The sequence below is a fragment of the Panulirus ornatus genome, chromosome 64 (genome assembly GCF_036320965.1).
Source record: "Panulirus ornatus isolate Po-2019 chromosome 64, ASM3632096v1, whole genome shotgun sequence".
In the NCBI taxonomy this organism is placed as follows: Eukaryota; Metazoa; Arthropoda; class Malacostraca; order Decapoda; family Palinuridae; genus Panulirus; species Panulirus ornatus.
This window is the reverse complement of record NC_092287.1, coordinates 5,512,580-5,533,877: the sequence shown is the minus strand read 5'-3', so window position 1 is coordinate 5,533,877 and position 21,298 is coordinate 5,512,580. Positions and strand designations below refer to the sequence as shown.

The 21,298-nt window shown below is 42.5% G+C and overlaps 1 protein-coding gene across 5 annotated transcripts in view; it reads left to right on the top strand.

Moving 5' to 3' along the window:
- The window catches only part of rin (ras GTPase-activating protein-binding protein 2), a 51,216-nt gene that overhangs the window by 26,812 nt on the left and 3,106 nt on the right, over nt 1–21,298 (top strand). For 3 of the 5 annotated variants that reach the window (XM_071657125.1, XM_071657126.1, XM_071657127.1), the window contains exons 7-11: nt 2,646–2,780; nt 4,440–4,730; nt 7,568–7,739; nt 13,268–13,383; nt 19,492–19,635. In XM_071657125.1, coding sequence (XP_071513226.1) covers nt 2,646–2,780; nt 4,440–4,730; nt 7,568–7,739; nt 13,268–13,383; nt 19,492–19,635 — 858 coding nt within the window. The remainder of the gene's footprint in view (nt 1–2,645; nt 2,781–4,439; nt 4,731–7,567; nt 7,740–13,267; nt 13,384–19,491; nt 19,636–21,298) is intronic. The other 2 variants (XM_071657128.1, XM_071657129.1) reach the window with 1 other exon arrangement.

Genomic DNA, 21,298 nt, shown 5'->3' with positions numbered 1-21,298 from the left:
TACATTGCTAGTGTGGGAAATGGTGAACAAGCATGAAAGTTTTTCATGTTCACCATTTCCCACGTTAGTGAAGTGGCGTCAAGTACAGAGAACTGAGCCATAGAGGGAAATTCTTCACTTGGCCCCCTTTTTTGTTCCTTTTGGAAAAGTAAAGACTGGAGGGAAGGAATGGCCCATATGCGCACATATACATACATAAACATTTCAACATACATATACATATATACACATGTACATATTCATACTTGCTGCCTTCATCCATTCCCATCACCACCCCAACACACAGGAAACAGCACACACACACACACCTCGAGGTAGTGCCAGAAAAAGACAAAAAGGCCACATTCATTCACACTCAGTCTCTAGCTGACATGTGTACTGCACCAAAACTACAGCTCCTTTCCACATCCAGGCCCTACACACCTTTCCATGGTTTACCCCAGATGCTTCACATGCCCTAGTTCAATCCATTGACAGCACGTTGACCCAGATGTAACACATTTTTCCAATTCACTTTGTTCTTTGCATGCCTTTCACCCTACTGTATGTTCAGGCCCTGATCACTCAGAATCTTTTTCACTCTATCCTTCTACTGCCAATTTGGTCTCCCTCTTTTCCTTGTTCCCTCCACCTGACATATATCCTTTTTGTCAATTTTTCCTTGTTCATTCTCTCTATGTGTCCGAACCATTTCTACACACCTTCTGCTCTCTCAACCATTTTTTTTTTCTTTTTTTTTTGTTACCACACCTCTGTCTTACTGTTTCATTACTCACTTGATCAAACCACATCACTCCACATGTCCTCAAACATTTCATTTCCAACACATCCACCCTCCTCCGTGCAGCCCTATCTATAGCCCATGCCTCTCAACCATATAACATTGTTGGAACCACTATTCCTTCGAACATACCCACCTTCCTCACATTCTTCAGCGCTCCCAGAACCTTTGCTGCCTCCCCCACCTTGTGTTTCACTTTGCTTTCAGGGTTCCATCCACTGCTAAGTCCACTCCCAAATATCGAAAATATTTCACTTCCTCCATTTTTTCTCCATTTGAACTTGCTTCCCAATTAACTTGTCCCTCAACCCACTGAACCTAATAACCCTGCTCTTATTCACATTTACCCTCAACTTTCTCCTTACACACTTTACCAAACTCAGTTACCAGCTTTTGCAGTTTCTCACCCGAATTAGCCACCAGCACTTTATAATAAGTGAACAACTGACTCATCCTCAACAGACTGCATACTCACCCCTCTCTTCAAAACTCTTGCATTTACCTCCTAACCACTCCATCCTTAAACAAATTAAACAACCATGGAGAGACATCATGCACCCCTGCCGGAAACTGACATTCACTGGGAACCAGTCACTTTCCTCTCTTCCTACTCTTACTCGTGCCTTACATCCTTCTTGACTTTTCACTGCTTTTGGCAACTTACCTCCCACACCATATATTAAAACCTTGCACAAAGCATCTACATTAACCCTATCATATGCCTTCTCCAGATCCATAAATGCCGCATACAAGTCCAACTGTTTTTCTAAGTATTTCTCACGTACATTCTTCAAAGCAAACACCTGATCTACATGTCCTCTATTGCATCTGAAACCACACTACTCTTCTCCAATCTGATGCTCTGTACATTCCTTGACCCTCTCAATCAATACCCTCCCATATAATTTCCCAGAAATACTCAACAAACTAATTTGAACACCTTTATCCCCTTTGCTTTTGTATAGTGGCACTATGCATGCAGTCTTCCAATCCTCAGGCACTTCACCTTTATCCATTAATGCATCGAATATCCTTACCAGCCAATCTACAACAAGTCACCGTCTTTTCTAATAATTCCTCTGCAATACCTTCCAAACCTGCCGCCTTGCCTGCTTTCATCTTCCGCAGAGCTTTTCCTTACCTCTTCTCTGTTTACCAAACCATTCCACCTGACCCTATCCCTTCACACACCACCCTGACCAAAGCACCCTCTATCTGTCACTCCAAACACATTCAACAGACCTTCAAAATACTCGGTCCATCTCCTTCTCACTTCATCAGTACTTGTTATTACCTCTTCATTTTCCTCCTCCACCGATGGTCCCATTTGTTCTCTTGTCTTACCCTTTTCAGCTCTGTCAGCCAATATTGTCCTATTGCCATGCCTCTCTGTTACCTTATCATTATCCTTAAACATTTCACTTCAAACGTTCACTCTTTTGTATATGTATATATATCATCAATAGCCCATGTTCCACATCCATACACCATTTTAGCCACCCCAGATGGTGAACTCTCTCTCCACATTTCTGAATGCCCCCAAAATTATCCCCCGGAAAAGTGGAGAAAGGATGCTACATGTGTATTTCCTGTATGTAACAGAGAGTGACTAATGGGTGTGATGTAGAGTGGAAATCGTCACATCCATTATCATCACTTTATGAATGGAGTAGCAGACAAGCCTTTTTTTTCTCTAAGGATTCTATTCTTGGTGCTTCCTTGCAACAGTGGGAAAGGCTTGCAGATGTAAAGAATGTTTTATGGTATATTGACTTTGTAATGTGATAATATACTCTTGATAGAAAATGTTATTTGTATGTAGGTGAAGGGTGGTTCGGTCTTGTAATGAAGATATGATTCTCAGGTTGTTCCAGTCCCAGCTGCTGGAAGCACAACTACAGTAACCACTCCACCTGTTGTTGCCCCTCCATTGACCCCAACACCTCCAGCGCCAACTACAACTGAATCTGTACCAGAAGCTCCACCCACACCAGAAAAAGTTAGTTCATTATACTGTTTTAGACAAATTTTCATGATTTAGACATTGTGGTATGTTTAGATTTCTCATCATACCTTTGTAATGACTGAAGGTATAATTACTTAAAATTCAATTATAATTTAATTGAATTATTATTTTCTCAAAGGATGATCAGAGTTGAGGCACACCTTTGTAATGACTGAATGTTTTTTTTTTTTTTTTTTTTTTTTTTTTTTTTTTTTTTTTTTTCTTTGTCGCTGTCTCCCGCGTCTGCAAGGTAGCGCAAGGAAACAGACGAAAGAAATGGCCCACCCCCCCCCCCCCCCCATACACATGTACATACACATGTCCACACACGTGTATACATACCTACACAGCTTTCCATGGTCCACCCCAGACGCCTCACATGCCTTGATTCACTCCACTGACAGCACGTCAACCCCTGTATACCACATCGCTCCAATTCACTCTATTCCTTGCCCTCCTTACACCCTCCTGCATGTTCAGGCCCCGATCACACAAAATCTTTTTCACTCCATCTTTCCACCTCCAATTTGGTCTCCCTCTTCTCCTCGTTCCCTCCACCTCCGACACATATATCCTCTTGGTCAATCTTTCCTCACTCATTCTCTCCATGTGCCCAAACCATTTCAAAACACCCTCTTCTGCTCTCTCAACCACGCTCTTTTTATTTCCACACATCTCTCTTACCCTTACGTTACTTACTCGATCAAACCACCTCACACCACACATTGTCCTCAAACATCTCATTGCCAGCACATCCATCCTCCTGCGCACAACTCTATCCATAGCCCACGCCTCGCAACCATACAACATTGTTGGAACCACTATTCCTTCAAACATACCCATTTTTGCTTTCCGAGATAATGTTCTCGACTTCCACACATTTTTCAAGGCTCCCAAAATTTTCGCCCCCTCCCCCACCCTATGATCCACTTCCGCTTCCATGGTTCCATCCGCTGACAGATCCACTCCCAGATATCTAAAACACTTCACTTCCTTCAGTTTTTCTCCATTCAAACTTACCTCCCAATTGACTTGACCCTCAACCCTACTGTACCTAATAACCTTGCTCTTATTCACATTTACTCTTAACTTTCTTCTTCCACACACTTTACCAAACTCAGTCACCAGCTTCTGCAGTTTCTCACATGAATCAGCCACCAGCGCTGTATCATCAGCGAACAACAACTGACTCACTTCCCAGGCTCTCTCATCCCCAACAGACTTCATACTTGCCCCTCTTTCCAGGACTCTTGCATTTACCTCCCTAACAACCCCATCCATAAACAAATTAAACAACCATGGAGACATCACACACCCCTGCCGCAAACCTACATTCACTGAGAACCAATCACTTTCCTCTCTTCCTACACGTACACATGCCTTACATCCTCGATAAAAACTTTTCACTGCTTCTAACAACTTGCCTCCCACACCATATATTCTTAATACCTTCCACAGAGCATCTCTATCAACTCTATCATATGCCTTCTCCAGATCCATAAATGCTACATACAAATCCATTTGCTTTTCTAAGTATTTCTCACATACATTCTTCAAAGCAAACACCTGATCCACACATCAGGTGTTTGACTGAATGTATGATTACTTAAAATTCAATTATAATTTGATTGAAGAATTATTATTTTCTCAAAGGATGATCAGAGCTGGGGCACACCTGCCTCTGATAGCTGGGGTGCATCAGGAGAACCACAAGGTTCATCCTGGGATGAGCCAGCTGTTCCTCAGAAGGAAACTCCAGACCCAGACCCTCCTCAACCTGATCCTGTTAAGCAGCCTGTGTCAAATGAGCCTAAAACCTATGCAAATTTATTTAAAAGCCCTCAAGGGTTAGCTTCAGCTGCAGCTGCACCACCACCTGTTTCATCTACATCACAGCAGCCTTCTACACAGCCAGCACCTACACCACAACAGACCCAACCACTGGTGAGTTGTTTTTGAAACTTTTCATTGTGTAAAAAGTTTATTTATTGATGAGACGCGTGGCTTCTGCTCTTTTAATCTTTCATAGTTGTTTCGTTCCAGATATTTTACTGTGAGATGTTTCTATATTCTCTGTCCATAAATTCAGTCTGCTTTACTAGTGACCACACACACACAAGCATTTGGGTTTATTTATTAAACAGGTTCCTTGCAGAATGATGGGTGACATACTTGGCAGTATGGTGTTATAGTGGAATGTCTTTGTATGAGTAAATACAGCCCATGTAATAAGGGTGGTTGTGTTCCAGACTCAAAATTTCCCAAATTTAATTTGCTATGGATGGATTGTACCTGAAATGGGCTACCATCAGTATACCACACTGTATTATGTTGTAAATTAGATTGATTCATCAACTGTTGCCATTTTAATCAGGCAATACTGAATTACTTTTACTGAGGTAGTTGATGGTGGAGTGAACAGTGTGTCAAGTTTCCCATATTTGTGTTATTTGTGTTAGTATGTGTGTAGCCATATATCACCTTTAACATTTTCAAGTGAAGTAGGTCTCATTTTTATGGCACATCAGCAATATGAACTCTTGTTGTTCATTTCAAGGTGACACCAGGTGACTGGAATGATGTAAGAGTCTATTGTTATTTTGCTTTATTATGATTATAAATACACCAAAATCACAGTGGTTTTGGTGCATAGATTAAACAGTCTTTTTGATATCACACACTCCAGCAAGTGACCAACCTTCATGTGGAACCCCTCACTGTCATCTTTTCCTGCTCATACACACTTATTACACCCTTGAAAAAAAAATTACTGCTTCTTGGAGCTTTCCTTCCACACCATATGTTTGTAAGATCTTTCACAATGTGTATATGTCATCCCTTTCTTACTTATGCCCAGTCCATAAATGCCACATACATATCCTTTAGTTTCACTAAGTGTTTTTTATACACATTTTTTAAACAAACACTTAATCCACACATCCTTTACCACTCCTGGAACCTATTGTTTCCCCCAGTCTGACACGCTGTACATAGCTTCACCCTTGTAATCATCACTCTTCCATTAGACTTAACATGGACAAACTTATACTTCTGTAGTTCAAACACTTACCTTTAAACTGCTTGCCTTTATATAGTGGTGCCATACATGCATTGTGCCAGTCTTCTGGTACCAACCTCATCATGTAATGCATACATACATGCCTTGAAAATCCTGATTAACCGATCAACAAAATTCTAATTAACCAATCAACAACAATGCCATCAAGATGAGTAGGAAGGAGAAATAGGTAGCATCTTTGAGGAAAGGAACCTGGATGTTCTTGCTCTGTAAAACAAAGCTTAAGGGTATAGGGGAAGAATGGTTTGGGAATGTGTTAAAATTAAAGTCCAGGGGTTGGGGTGAGGGCAAATGCCAAGGAAGGGTAGCACTACTGCTGAAGCAGAAATTGTCAGACTGTGTGAAAGTGAATGCAATTGAGTTAGACTAATGTGGGAAACTGAAGGTGGATTGTGAGAATAAGTGAATCTTAGTGCTTATGCACCTGAACATGAATAGTCATTAGAGTCAAGTGTTTTTGGAGTGGCTGAGTGCATCAGCTGTTTTAATGCAAAAAAAAAATGGATATTAGTTATTAGTGATGAATTATTTAAATGTGAAGGTGGGTCATGTGGCAGTTGAGGATATGTTTAGGAGGCATTGGGTATTCAGTAAGGTGAATGAAATGGTATCTTGTGGGGTTGTGAGCTGAAAAAGAGCTAGTGATTGGGAATACATGATGTAAGAAAGGGACATAAACAAGCACACATAGATAAGTAGGAAAGATGGTCACTGCTTATTATTGGAATACATACTAATTGTTAGGCATGTAGAAGAGAGGCTCTTGGAGTTAAATGTACTTTTTTTTTTTTTTTCATGTCAGAGGCTCCAGTCACAGACACAGGTCTTTTATCGAAGTATCAAGGTTAATGAAAAGGAAAAAGAAGAGACAAGGAATTATGAATTTTAGAGGAAGTGAAAAACATGTCTTTTGAAATGTACTAGGTCATTAGCTATTGGAAAAGAGGGTAGAGAGTTACAGGGCAGGAGCATGAATTAGAGTTAGTAGGTTGGAACATTAGGTAGATGCATTTTGTAGTAATACTTAGTAGGAGCATTGAATAGGAGCCTCTGGAAACACTGCGCTAGAGTTACCACCTGCCAGTGGCCTGTCAAGGACAAGGGTCAAAAGGTCAAGAAGCATTACTCGAGTTCTTCAGTTATGGAGACTTGCCATGGTCACCCTCTTCAGGGAACAAGCATCAGAGATAAAGATAGTTAGACAGGTATGATTATCATGAAAGTGAAGAAGTTACTAGCCGCTGCTTCTTTATGAAATAAAATCAGCAAACAGATCTACTTTGTTATCCCTGGGGATAGGGGATTAAGAATACTTCCCACGTATTCCCTGCATGTCGTAGAAGGTGACTAAAAGGGAAGGGAGCGGGGGGCTGGAAATCCTCCCCTCTCGTTTTTTTTTTTTCCCCCCCCCAAAAGAAGGAACAGAGGGGGCCAGGTGAAGATATTCCAAAAAAGGCCCAGTCCTCTGTTCCTAACGCTACCTCGCTAACGCGGGAAATGGCGAATAGTTTAAAAAAAAAAAATCTACTTTGTACGTTGTCATAAGAAAAAACAGGAAAAAGATTAAGGGTATAAAAAATTTATTTTTAACATTCGATGGTTGATATTTATGGTAGATCACCATCTGATAAGCAGGAAAATTATTTTCAAGATATGTGGTACTTGCAGGAATGTTATCATAAAGGTTTTCTTACTCTTGCAGAATCGCATTGAAATGAACAGCCGTACTCCAACAGCTTCTATTGCAAATGCTGCACCAAGTCAACCCCAGTCAGGAGGTGGATTTACCCAGCGTACACCTAGGAATACACAAGGGCGAGGACCACCAAGAGATCGACCCTACAGGCCCAACAATGAAGACAATTCAGAACAGGGTTGGTGTTGACCAGTAACCGTGTTGAAAAACAGAGGGATTCAGTGAACTACAGGTTACTTACTCTCCCTTTGTATAGATACGTTTTTTTAAGGCTCCACTCCTGCATAATTGATTTCTCACTTGCTTCCCGTATCTCGCTCTAATAAGCATTGTTGATATTTTACAGTTTCACCATGTCTATAGACACCATAGGCTCCATTAACTGTTTTATTTTACACCACAGTATATTTATTTATGAATTTATTATTCATCTGTCATTATTATTTTGCTTTGTCGCTGTCTCCCGCGTTAGTGAGGTAGTGCAAGGAAACAGACGAAAGAATGGCCCAACCCACCCACATACACATGTATATACATACAAGTCCACACATGCACATATACATACCTATACATCTCAACATATACATATATATACACACACAGACATATACATATATACACATGTACATAATTCATACTGTCTGCCTTTATTCATTCCCATCGCCACCCCACCACACATGAAATAACAACCCCCTCCTCCCTCATGTGCACGAGGTAGTGCTAGGAAAGGACAACAAAGGCCACATTCGCTAACACTCAGTCTCTAGCAGTCATGTAATAATGCACCGAAACCACAGCTCCCTTTCCACATCCAGGCCCCACAGAACTTTCTATGGTTTACCCCAGATGCTTCACATGCCCTGGTTCAATCCATTGACAGCACGTCGACCCCGGTATACCACATCGTTCCAATTCACTCTATTCCTTACCCTCCTGCATGTTCAGGCCCTGATCACTCAAAATCTTTTTCACTCCATCTTTCCACCTCCAATTTGGTCTCCCACTTCGTTCCCTCCACCTCTGACACATATATTCTCTTGGTCAATCTTTCACTCATTCTCTCCATGTGACCAACCATTTCAAAACAACCTCTTCTGCTCTCTCAACCACACTCTTTTTTATTACCACACATCTCTCCTACCCTTATTATTACTTACTCGATCAAACTACCTCACACCACATATTGTCCTCAAACATCTCATTTCCAGCACATCCACCCTCCTCCGCACAACTCTATCCATAGCCCACGCCTCGCAAACATATAACATTGTTGGAACCACTATTCCTTCAAGCATACCTATTTTTGCCTTCCGAGATTATTTTCTCGACTTCCACACATTCTTCAACACTCCTAGAACTTTCATCCCCTCTCCCACCCTATGATTTACTTCCGCTTCCATCGTTCCATCCGCTGCCAAATCAACTCCCAGATATCTAAAACTCTTTACTTCCTCCAGTTTTTCTCCATTCAAACTTACCTCCCAGTTGACTTGTCCCTCAACCCTACTGTACCTAATAACCTTGCTCTTATTCACATTTACTCTCAGCTTTCTTCTTTCACACACTTTACCAAACTCAGTCACCAGTTTCTGCAGTTTCTCACATGAATCAGCCACCAGTGCTGTATCATCAGCGAACAACAACTGACTTGCTTCCCAAGCTCTTTCATCCACAACAGACTGCATACTTGCTCCTCTTTCCAGAACTCTTGTATTCACCTCCCTAACAGCCCCATCCATAAACAAATTTAACAACCATGGAGACATCACACACCCCTGCCGCAAACCTACATTCACTGAGAACCAATCACTTTCCTCTTCCTACACGTACACAAGCCTTACATCCTCGATAAAAACTTTTCACTGCTTCTAACAACTTGCCTCCCACACCATATATTTTTGATACCTTCCACAGAGCATCTCTATCAACTCTTATCATATGCCTTCTCCAAATCCATAAATGCTACATACAGATCCATTTGCTTTTCTAAGTATTTCTCACATAAATTCTTCAAAGCAAACACCTGATCCCCACATCCTCTACCACTTCTGAAACCACACTGCTCTTCCCCAATCTGATGCTCTGTACATGCCTTCACCCTCTCAATCAATACCCTCCCATATAATTTCCCAGGAATACTCAACAAACTTATACCTCTGTAATTTGAGCACTCACTTTTATCCCCTTTGCCTTTGTACAATGGCACAATGCAAGCATTCCGCCAATCCTCAGGCACCTCACCATGAGTCATATATTATTTTTTTTTTTTATTATTTTACTTTGTCGCTGTCTCCTGCGTTAGCGAGGTAGTGCAAGGAAACAGACGAAAGAAATGGCCCAACCCACCCACATACACATGTATATACATACACGTCCACACGCAAATAACATTAAATAACCTTACCAACCAGTCAACAATACAGTCACCCCCTTTTTTAATAAATTCCACTGCAATACCATCCAAACCCGCTGCCTTGCTGGCTTTCATCTTCCGCAAAGCTTTTACTACCTCTTCTCTGTTTACCAAATCATTTTACCTAAATCTCTCACTTTGCACACCACCTCGACCAAAACACCCTATATCTGCCACTCTGTTATCAAACACATTCAACAAACCTTCAAAATACTCACTCCATCTCCTTCTCACATCACCACTACTTGTTATCACCTCCCCATTAACCCCCTTCACTGAAGTTCCCATTTGTTCCCTTGTCTTACACACTTTATTTACCTCCTTCCAAAACATCTTTTTATTCTCCCTAGAATTTAATGATACTCTCTCACCCTCATTCGCCCTCTTTTTCACCTCTTGCACCTTTCTCTTGACCTCCTGCCTCTTTCTTTTATACATCTCCCACTCATTTGCATTATTTCCCTGCAGAAATCGTCCAAATGCCTCTCTCTTCTCTTTCACTAATACTCTTACTTCTTCATCCCACCACTCACTACCCTTTCTAATCTGCTCACCTCCCACGCTTCTCATACCACTAGCATCTTTTGCGCAAGCCATCACTGCTTCCCTGAATACATCCCATTCCTCCCCCACTCCCATTACGTCCTTTGTTCTCACCTTTTTCCATTCTGTACTCAGTCTCTCCAGGTACTTCCTGACACAAGTCTCCTTCCCAAGCTTACTTATTCTCACCACTCTTTTCACCCCAACATTCTCTCTTCTTTTCTGAAAACCTCTACAAATTTTCACCTTTGCCTCCACGAGATTGTGATCAGACATCCCTCCAGTTGCACCTCTCAGCACATTAACATCCAAAAGTCCCTCTTTCGCGCGCCTATCAATTGACACGTAATCCAATAACGCTTTGGCCATCTCTCCTACTTACGTACGTATACTTATGTGTACAGCGCTGGTGGCTGATTCATGTGAGAAACTGCAGAAGCTGGTGACTGAGTTTGGTAAAGTGTGTGAAAGAAGAAAGAGTAAATGTGAATAAGCGCAAGGTTATTAGGTACAATAGGGTTGAGGGTCAAGTAAATTGGGAGGTGCGTTTAAATGGAGAAAAACTGGAGGAAGTGAAGTGTTTTAGATATCTGGAAGTGGATTTGGCAGCAGATGGAACCATGGAAGCGGAAGTGGATCATAGGGTGGGGGAGGGGGTGAAAATTCTGTGAGTGTTGAAGAATGTGTGAAAGTCGAGAACATTATCTCAGAAAGCAAAAATGAGTATGTTTGAAGGAATAGTGGTTCCAACAATGGTGTATGGTTGCGAGGTGTGGGCTATGGATAGAGTTGTGCGCAGGAGGGTGGATGTGCTGGAAATGAGATGTTTGAGGACAATGTGTGGTGTGAGGTGGTTTGATCGAGTAAGTAATAATAAGGTAAGAGAGATATGTGGTAATGAAAAGAGTGTGGTTGAGAGAGCAGAAGAGAGTGTTTTGAAATGGTTTGGTCTCATGGAGAGAATGAGAGAGGAAAGATTGACAAAGAGGATATATGTGTCAGAGGTGGAGGGAACGAGAAGTGGGAGACCAAATTGGAGGTGGAAAGATGGAGTGAAAAAGATTTTGAGTGATTGGGGCCTGAACATGCAGGAGGGTGAAAAGCATGCAAGGATTAGAGTGAATTGGAACGATGTGGTATACTGGGGTAGACGTGCTGTCAATGGATTGAACCAGGGCATGTGAAGCGTCTAGGGTAAACCATGGAAAGTTGTGTGGGGCCTGGATGTGGAAAGGGAGCTGTGGTTTCGGTGCATTATTACATGACAGCTAGAGACTGAGTGTGAACGAATGGGGCCTTTGGTGTCTTTTCCTAACGCTACCCCGCACACATGAGGGGGGAGGATGTTGTTATTCCATGTGTGGCAGGGTGGCGATGGGAATGAATAAAGGCAGACAGTATGAATTATGTACATCGGTATATATGTATATGTCTGTGTGTATATATATATATATATATATATGTGTACATTGAGATGTATAGGTATGTATATTTGCGGGTGTGGACGTGTATGTATATACGTGTGTATGTGGGTGGGTTGGGCCATTCTTTTTTCTGATTCCTTGCACTACCTCGCTAACGCGGGAGACAGCGACAAAGCAAAATATATAAATATGAGTTGTTGTATTTTATTGCCATTTCCCACATCATCAAGGTAGTGCCGTGAAACAGAAAAAGAAGAGCCATCCTCTCATACATGTACATAAGACATATCAACATAAACACATGTACATACCTATACATACACATACACAGCCACTTACATATATACCCATATACATATTCATACTCGCCTTCATCCATTCTCTGCACCACCCTGCCTCACAGGAAACAGCATTGCAATCCCTTGCATCATCAAGTTAGCACCACGAAAAACCACAACTCCCCATAAACATCCAGGCCACCATGCCCCAGGTTCAGTCCATTACCAGCACATCGGCCACAGTATACCACATCATTCAAATTCACTCTGTTTCTTGCATGCCTTTCACGGGATGCTATTTTCACACTTTCTGATTGTAATTATTGTCTTCCGTCACGTTGAGAAGATATGTACATTATTTACCATGAAATACATTATATGCGCAAGGTAACAAGATGAGTACTTGTGTATTAGTGCATGTGAGAGCAGTGAAGCTACTGTTGCTAGGTGAGGAATGTTTTGACAAGAAAATGCTTAGGAATGGTTGACATGTACTTTAAACCATAAAGCAGGCCTATATATTCAGAAATGGATGTAAATATAGACCCAGTATTTTTTCTGTAGATCCTGAATGGATTAATGTATTAAACTAAATTTTGTGATGCATATTGTGTCCAGTGTATACCAGTGCGGAGCATATTGAGTCAATCATTCATGAGTGTTATTGCAATTTTTAGGTTAGCTGACTTGAAAATTATTTTTGGCAGTGCTGACTTTGTATTTTTTTCTATAGCATGATAACCAATGCAGAATCATGATAGTCCAGCTTCTGAACAACATTGAATAGGTGTTAGGAAATTCACACCCCATACTGAGTGTTTATATATTTTTTTATGAATATTTTTTGTATTGTGCACTTGTTCATGGAAGCAGGAGATAGGTTTGGTAAGCTGAATGTTCGCAGAACCTCTGCATTTTTTTCAAGTGTGTTTAAGAGTAGTCTAATTTATGTATGTTGGTAGAATTGCGTTGAATTTAGAAAACTGATTATATATATTTTGTTACAGTTGCTGTGCATTTTAGGTAATAATAATAATAATTTATTCAGCTTTTCATCGTACTTCAGAGAGTTTGGGTGAAGAAAGACGACGAACTCCTATGCCTGACAGTCAACAGATTTTTGTGGGAAACCTTCCACACACCGCTGGTGAGGAGGACCTGAAGGTAAAATATGCTGAAGTATTAGTTACTCTCTTTATCTATCCATTTATTAATCTATATCTCTTGATACCTGTTCCCTTCAGGGACTCCCACAGTAGGGTGGCCACAGCAGAAGAGTTTTCATAACTGGTGAACTCAATTGCTACTTTTTAGCCTTTAGTGCCTCATCCTTGATAGGCCAGAGGGCAACTCTAGAGCAGTTTTTGCTGTGGCTGCTACCTAATGGTCTTAAGGACTACTACTGCTTTTTTTTTTTTAACCCAATTGTTAGTAAAGTTGCTGAATTCTGGTAAGGACTGTTTACAAGTGTTGATAGTGAAGGAAGAGGCTGTTAGCCAGAGTAGTGTACATCAAGAAGGGGAAGACAATAGGTCATACTGCTGATAGTAAAGGCAGAAGAAAGGATGAGACATAGGCAGAATGAAAAGTGGTTAGGCCATACCTTACCTTATAGGACTTTCCACAGTTGAGCTCCTAGCACCGCTCACCATCCATTTTGGCCTGACGGACAAGAGTGGCAGGCTATCCTGCCAGACACCTACTCCCCTGCTACGCCAAACCTCCATCGGGAACTGTTACCCACCATGAAAGCCTTTGGGGGACGAACAGCCAACTGCCACCCACAAATGCTCAAAGAGGAGACCCGCCCCAGCCAGCCCGAGGGCTGACACCAGATGTTACGAGGCAGGCGGCCGATTACTAGCCTGTGCTCTTAGACCACATCCAGTAAAGGGAGTGGATCCAGGTTAGAGCCTTCACTGAGCACACCTCCAGGTCCCGGTAAGAAAGCCCTAACCCTCTGAGAGCACTCGCACTCTCTTGACACCATGTGCCTCACCATTTAAGTGTGGCAGATGTCATGAGTTCCCACATTCCCTGAAGGACTTCTGGGTGCCATAATAGCTGCACTTGTGTGTGTGTGCAGCTGAGAGTGCGAAGCAGACTCCGGAGACTTGCATATCTGTGATGCAAGTCTCCGTCCCTCTGGAAGCCACAGTGTCCAGCTTCCGGAAGGACCCTGCAACAGGAATACGAGGCTCGCAGACCACCTTGTAACATTTTTGCCTCAACTGTCTGGCTAAGAAGGCATTGATGTTGTCATGCCTTTTCACCTAACCCCTTTGGGGACATGGGCATATCTGTTTGATATGCCCATTGTACAGGGCTTATGACAGGTGTCACAGAAGCTAGAAATGTTGGGTCGGCCTCTTTTAACCATAGCAGGGTTGGAGAGTGTTCCTGATTGCACTTGGACAGCCTTAACATAGTCAATGCCCGTGAGGAGTCTGGTCCCACTGGTGACCCATCTGCTGACTTTTGGTACAGCAGCAGACAGAGTGAGACCTGGCCCATTGCAGGTACTAACTAGGTTAGCCCGCCATGCATGCGATTGTTCAGTCTTATTGCTCGTTTGTTTACCAGCAATGCATGCGATTGTTCAGTCTTATTGCTCGCTTGTTGACCAGCAATGCATGCAGGGCCTGTCCAACTCTGCAACTTCTTTAACACTGCAGGTTCCCGGAGTGCCACCTGAATCACCGGGTCAGACGAGGTGAGCAGTTTCTCGAATGTGGCCTGTTTATTTAGTTGGACGGTTGAGACAAAATTAGGTATTCCCAAACCACCATCCCCTGCCGCTGAGTGGAAGAATGTGCAGGGCGTGTCATGGGGCAAGCAGAGCCAATAGCGAATCGCCACTCACACTTGCCTATCCATACACACTAACTGTGTCTTATATACCTACCCCAGCACTGGGCGATGCATTAGTTTGGGTTCAAGGTGATCTTTGAGAATGGTGATCCTCTGCTGAGGTTTTAGAGGGGCCCTGGTGATCTTGTTAAGCCCCTCTTCTAGCCGGGCACTGTAGAATTTCCACCTACCCCATGCCCCGATGAGAACACCGAGGTACTTGTAATCATCTTGTGCATCCATGGAGCCAATAGCACTGCCTAAGACTTGGAACGTCCTATATTTATTGATGTACCAAGTCTTGTGTTTGCCATCAGTCTCCATGCTGAGGGACCAACACTTTCCCAGGTTCACTTGAAGGCCACCCCTCAAGAGTCTCTGCCATGATGACAGTTTCTTTCTGTAGACCGTCCGCCATCTGCGCAACCAGAACCAGGTCATCGGTGAAGGCAAGCACCGGCATCTTTTGGTCTCCAAATCTTATCCCCACACCCAGCTCCTTAACCCTTGTGATCCCTTCATCGATCAAAAGGTTAAAAAGAATGGGTGATAGGAGATCGTTATGTTTGACCCCACAAGTCATTTTAATCTCTTCTGACATCTCGCTGCTGCTTTCGATATGGGTGAAGGCTTGGCTGTACGTCGACATGATGTATTCCCAGATGGGCAGGAATGCCCTTCCGCGACGTGGCCCTCTTGATAGTGCTGTGATTAACACTATTAAATGCTTTATCCATCTTGAGGAATGCCAGGTGAACAGCCTGGGACTGTGCCCACATAATACCAGTGATCGCATCCAGGATTGTGAAGTTCTCAAGGCATCTGTCTACAGGAACGAATGCCCTTTGAAGTCCATTGATTTGGATGAGACTCAAGATGCGGCTGCTCAGAACCTTATGAAGCAGATGGACTACAGTGCACAAGATGGTAATTGGCCTGTAGTCCTTGGACTGTGTAGGATTTGGTACCTTTAGGTATCAGTACCATTCTGTTCACTTTGAGTGGTTTAGGTGGTGTAAAGTTGGCCATCCACAGATTGAACATCTTGCAGAGCATCGGCTGATGAATAGACATCAAGAACCTTGTCTACATTCCATCAGGACCAAGGGATGATGTTTTAGTTGTTTTCAGGTGGTGTGCTACCTCTCCCATAGTTAGAACCTCTGCCAGTGGTTCGCATGTTGAGTCATAATTGGTGTGGCACATCTGTCTGGCTCAGATGGCCATGAGAAGAGGTCGTCTCAAAAGGGGTTTCTGGCTCAACTGTCATTGGCAGTACCTCCCACTCACCTTTAAGGACCTGTCCAGTGGCCAGTGACTTATTTTTACAGTAATGCTGCTATAGTTATTTGTACTGTTCCTTGCGCAACCAGCTTCCGTGCACAGGAGCCCCGTTAGTCTGGCGATCATTGCCCGTATTCGCTTGTTGTCCTGCTCCACCCTCACCATGATCCTGGCTGTCTGAGGGTGAGCCACAGGAACTTACCAACTTTCTGGTGTGTTTTGAGGCCACCCTGTTGATGGATAGGCTGTCCCTTTTGCGCAAATGCCCGAGGGCGGCACTAAAGCACTTCCTTGCCCCACACAGGATTTGTGGGGCCAGGCCTTAGCATGTCAAGGTAAGACACAGTCTCCACAACAAAAGAGGCAACGGATTGGGGGTCCCATAGAGCGTTGGGGACAGATAAAACCGTGGGGTACTCTCCCCCATCAAGGACAGCCCCTCTCCCCCACCGGTGGAGCCTACCCCACTGAAGTTGGTGTGCACAGGCCTTTCCTCGCGTATTCCTCTCACCTAGTACCCTGGTTAATTCTCCTGTCTAATGTTCCTACATACTACTACTATCACTTCCCCCTACCATTTTGCCAAGAGGCTGGGCAAAAGCATATTGCTTAACGCAGGAAAAATTGAAAGTTACAAAGGAAGAGTTGTGTGAGTTAAGAGTTGTCAGGTATTTTGTATGACAAGAAGAGATTGTATGTCTGTGGACAGAATGCCAACAGTCCACATGTGGCTGAGGCTGAAACAGAAGATTACATCCTGCATCATAGTAGTGCAACTTGACAACCGATGATGTGGCTTACTACACAGCTGTCATTAACCCTCCCAATACCCAGATGGGTAGTACTAGTAATATACCTCCCTGGTTGATGGCTGCCTACTATCTACCTCTGTTAATGCTGCAAGTCTAAAGAAAAAAAATTATTTAGCTTCTGTCACAATATAGTTCTGTTCTAAAAGAAAAGAGGTGATTGAGCAAAGCTCTGTGTAAAGAGTTATCTGAATTATTGAAAAATGTTACTGGATATCCACCACTTACAGTAGATAAAACATAGAAATATGCAGTATACAGATATATAGTGGCAATATACATGTATTCTACCAATCCTCAGGCACCTCACCATGATGCATACACCCGATGAAAATCCTTACCAACTAATCAACAACAACATCTTCTTTTTTAAGAAATTCAACTGCAGTGCCATCCTCTCCTGCTACTTTGCTGAATTTTATCATATGCAGTGCTTTCACCACCTCTTTTCACCACACCACTTTCCATGACTCACTTTGCATACCATCCTGACCCAAGCACCTTACATCTACCAACCTGTTATCAAACAAATTAACCAGTTCTTCAAAATGCTCTCTATCTCCTCACTTCATCATAACCTGTTCTCACTTCCCCCTTTGCCCCATTCACTGATGTTCCCATTTGTTCTCGTGTCTTTCATACATTATTTACATCCAGAACAACTTTTTATGCTCCCTAAAGTTTACTGGTACTTGCTCATCCTAACTCTTATTTGCCCTCTTTTTTAACCTCCAGCCTCTTTTTCTTATACATTCCCCAGTCATTTGTTCTCCTTCCCTTAAAGTACTGACCAATTGCCTCTTTTCTATTATACTAGCAACTTCTTAATCCCACCACTAGTTTCACTTTCTAACCTGCCTGCCTTCTGTTTGCCACATGCATCTCTTGCACATGCAGGCTTTGCTTCCCTGGATTTCTCCCATTCCTTAACAACTCCCCTTGCTTCATGTATTCTCACCTTTTGCCATTCTTCACTCAATCTCAGCTGGTATTTTCTCTCACGACAGATGCTCTTTGACTTAGGATGGGGTTTCGTTCCAATAAACCCATCGTCAGTTGAAAATATTTTGTCGAAAATGCATTTAATACCGTACCTCAAACCTACCAAACATAACTTTGCCTATCCTACCTGAAACATTCTCAGAACACTTACATTAGCCTACAATTGGACAAAATCATCTAACACAAAGCCTCTGTTTGATAATAAAGTGTTGAATATCTCATGATTCATTGAATAATGTACTGAAAAAAAAATGGGTGTATGAGTACACACCATTAGCATACACAGCTGAAAGCACACTGAGCCTGAAGAATGTTTGAAGCATACAACACTATAATTGATTGCTAGGTTGAGAACGCTACATCCAGCACTCCATGATTGAATCCCTGGTAGACTGTGGTTACAACCACATGTCACTGACACTTATTTTTTAAGTAGTCAGCATGCCTCACACTGCCATTAGGCATTCCATTTCAATCATATGTGCCCTCTTTGCTTTGCTCTTAGGGCCCCAAGACTCTTCAATACAATACTGTCTGATAATAGAGCTCCAAATGTACCCTTTTGCCCAAATGTACCCTGGTTTTTCCTTCAACACACACTCCTCAGTATGCCCAGGATGTTAGCACACTCTTTCACCCTTTGGTTCACTGCCTTGTTCACTCCCTGGTACTGAAAGCACTCCTTTTTGTATAGGTCTTTCTCAAATAAGGTCAAACAGATGGACTGTTACATTAACTCCCCTCTCATTCCTTGCACTTATTACTCTATTTTGTTTACATTAACATACTACTATCCCTGGGATAAGAGAGAATGAATAGTTCCCACGTATTCACTGCTTGTTGTAGAAGGTGTCTAAAAGGAGAGAGAGCAGGGGGCTGGAAATCCTCCCCTCCAGTTTTTACTTTTTCCAAAAGAGGGAAGAGAGAAGAGGGCCAAGCGAGGATTTTCTCTCTAAAGCTCAGTCCTCTGCACTTAATGCTACCTTGCTAATGCAGGAAATGGCGAATATGTATGAAAAAATTACTATCCAACTTTTATGTTTTGTTTACATTAATATATTACTATCCAACTTCTGTGTTTTGTTTACATTAATATATTACTATCCAACTTCCATGTTTTACTTGCACACCCAAACTGTACTACTTGCCATTGTTTCTCAGAAGTTTGCCACCAGAGAATGATAATGCAAGGTAACTTACTAATAAATGTCACTTACATCTCAAGATTCTGTGGATGTTTACCCATGCTATTTAACTATATTTTTCTCTCTTTTACATAATGTAAGTTCCAGATCTGTGTGATATTTAATGTTTGTTCTCTTTTCAGGCCGAGTTCTCTAGATTTGGCAAGATTGTGGATGTACGCATAAATACAGCTAAGGGCAAGACAGGTCCAAAGGGTCAGGTTCCAAACTTTGGTTTTATCACATTTGATGAAGAAATTGCTGTTTCCAGGGCTCTAAATTGTAGGGTAAGTATTATTATAACTTTTAAAGTATACTATTATAGTCTAATTCATGTTCCCTCATGATGTTCTTAACACAAGGATGCTTTTGGGGCCATCCATCTGACATGTGGAATAAAACAAGGCCTTCAGTAAATGATTGTGAATGGTCTCAAACCAAGTCAATTGGAGAAGAGATGTCACCAAAGCCAAGCATTATTATTACCATTTTTTTTATTATTTATTTATTTTGCTTTGTCGCTGTCTCCCGCGTTAGCGAGGTAGCGCAAGGAAACAGACGAAAGAATGGCCCAACCCGCCCACATACACATGTATATACATACACGTCCACACACGCAAATATACATACCCATACATCTCAATGTACACATATATATACACACACAGACATATACATATATACACATGTACACAGTTCATACTGTCTGCCTTTATTTGTTCCCATCGCCACCCCGCCACACATGGAATAACAACCCCCTGCCCCCTCATGTGTGCGAGGTAGCGCTAGGAAAAGACACCAAAGGCCCCATTCGTTCACACTCAGTCTCTAGCTGTCATGTAATAATGCACCGAAACCACAGCTCCCTTTCCACATCCAGGCCCCACACAACTTTCCATGGTTTACCCCAGACGCTTCACATGCCCTGGTTCAATCCATTGACAGCACGTTGACCCCGGTATACCACATCGTTCCAATTCACTCTATTCCTTGCACGCCTTTCACCCTCCTACATGTTCAGGCCCCGATCACTCAAAATCTTTTTCACTCCATCTTTCCACCTCCAATTTGGTCTCCCACTTCTCCTCGTTCCCTCCACCTCTGACACATATATCCTCTTGGTCAATCTTTCCTCACTCATTCTCTCCATGTGACCAAACCATTTCAAAACACCCTCTTCTGCTCTCTCAACCACACTCTTTTTATTTCCACACGTCTCTCTTACCCTTATATTACTTACTCGATCAAACCACCTCACACCACATATTGTCCTCAAACATCTCATTTCCAGCACATCCATCCTCCTGTGCACAACTCTATCCATAGTCCACGCCTCGCAACCATACAACATTGTTGGAATCACTATTCCTTCAAACATACCCATTTTTGCTTTCGGAGATAATGTTCTCGACTTCCACACATTCTTCAAGGCTCCCAGGATTTTCGCCCCCTCCCCCACCCTATGATTCACTTCCACTTCCATGGTTCCATCTGCTGCCAGATCCACTCCCAGATATCTAAAACACTTTACTTCCTCCAGTTTTTCTCCATTCAAACTTACCTCCCAATTGACTTGACCCTCAACCATAGCTACTGTACCTAATAACCTTGATCTTATTCACATTTACTCTTAACTTTCTTCTTTCACACACTTCACCAAACTCAGTCACCAGCTTCTGCAGTTTCTCACATGAATCAGCCACCAGCGCTGTATCATCAGGGAACAACAACTGACTCACTTCCCAAGCTCTCTCATCCCCAACAGACTGCATACTTGCCCCTCTTTCCAAAACTCTTGCATTCACCTCCCTAACAACCCCATCCACAAATTAAACAACCATGGAGACATCACACACCCCTGCCGCAAACCTACATTCACTGAGAACCAATCACTTTCCTCTCTTCCTACATGTACACATGCCTTACATCCTCGATAAAAACTTTTCACTG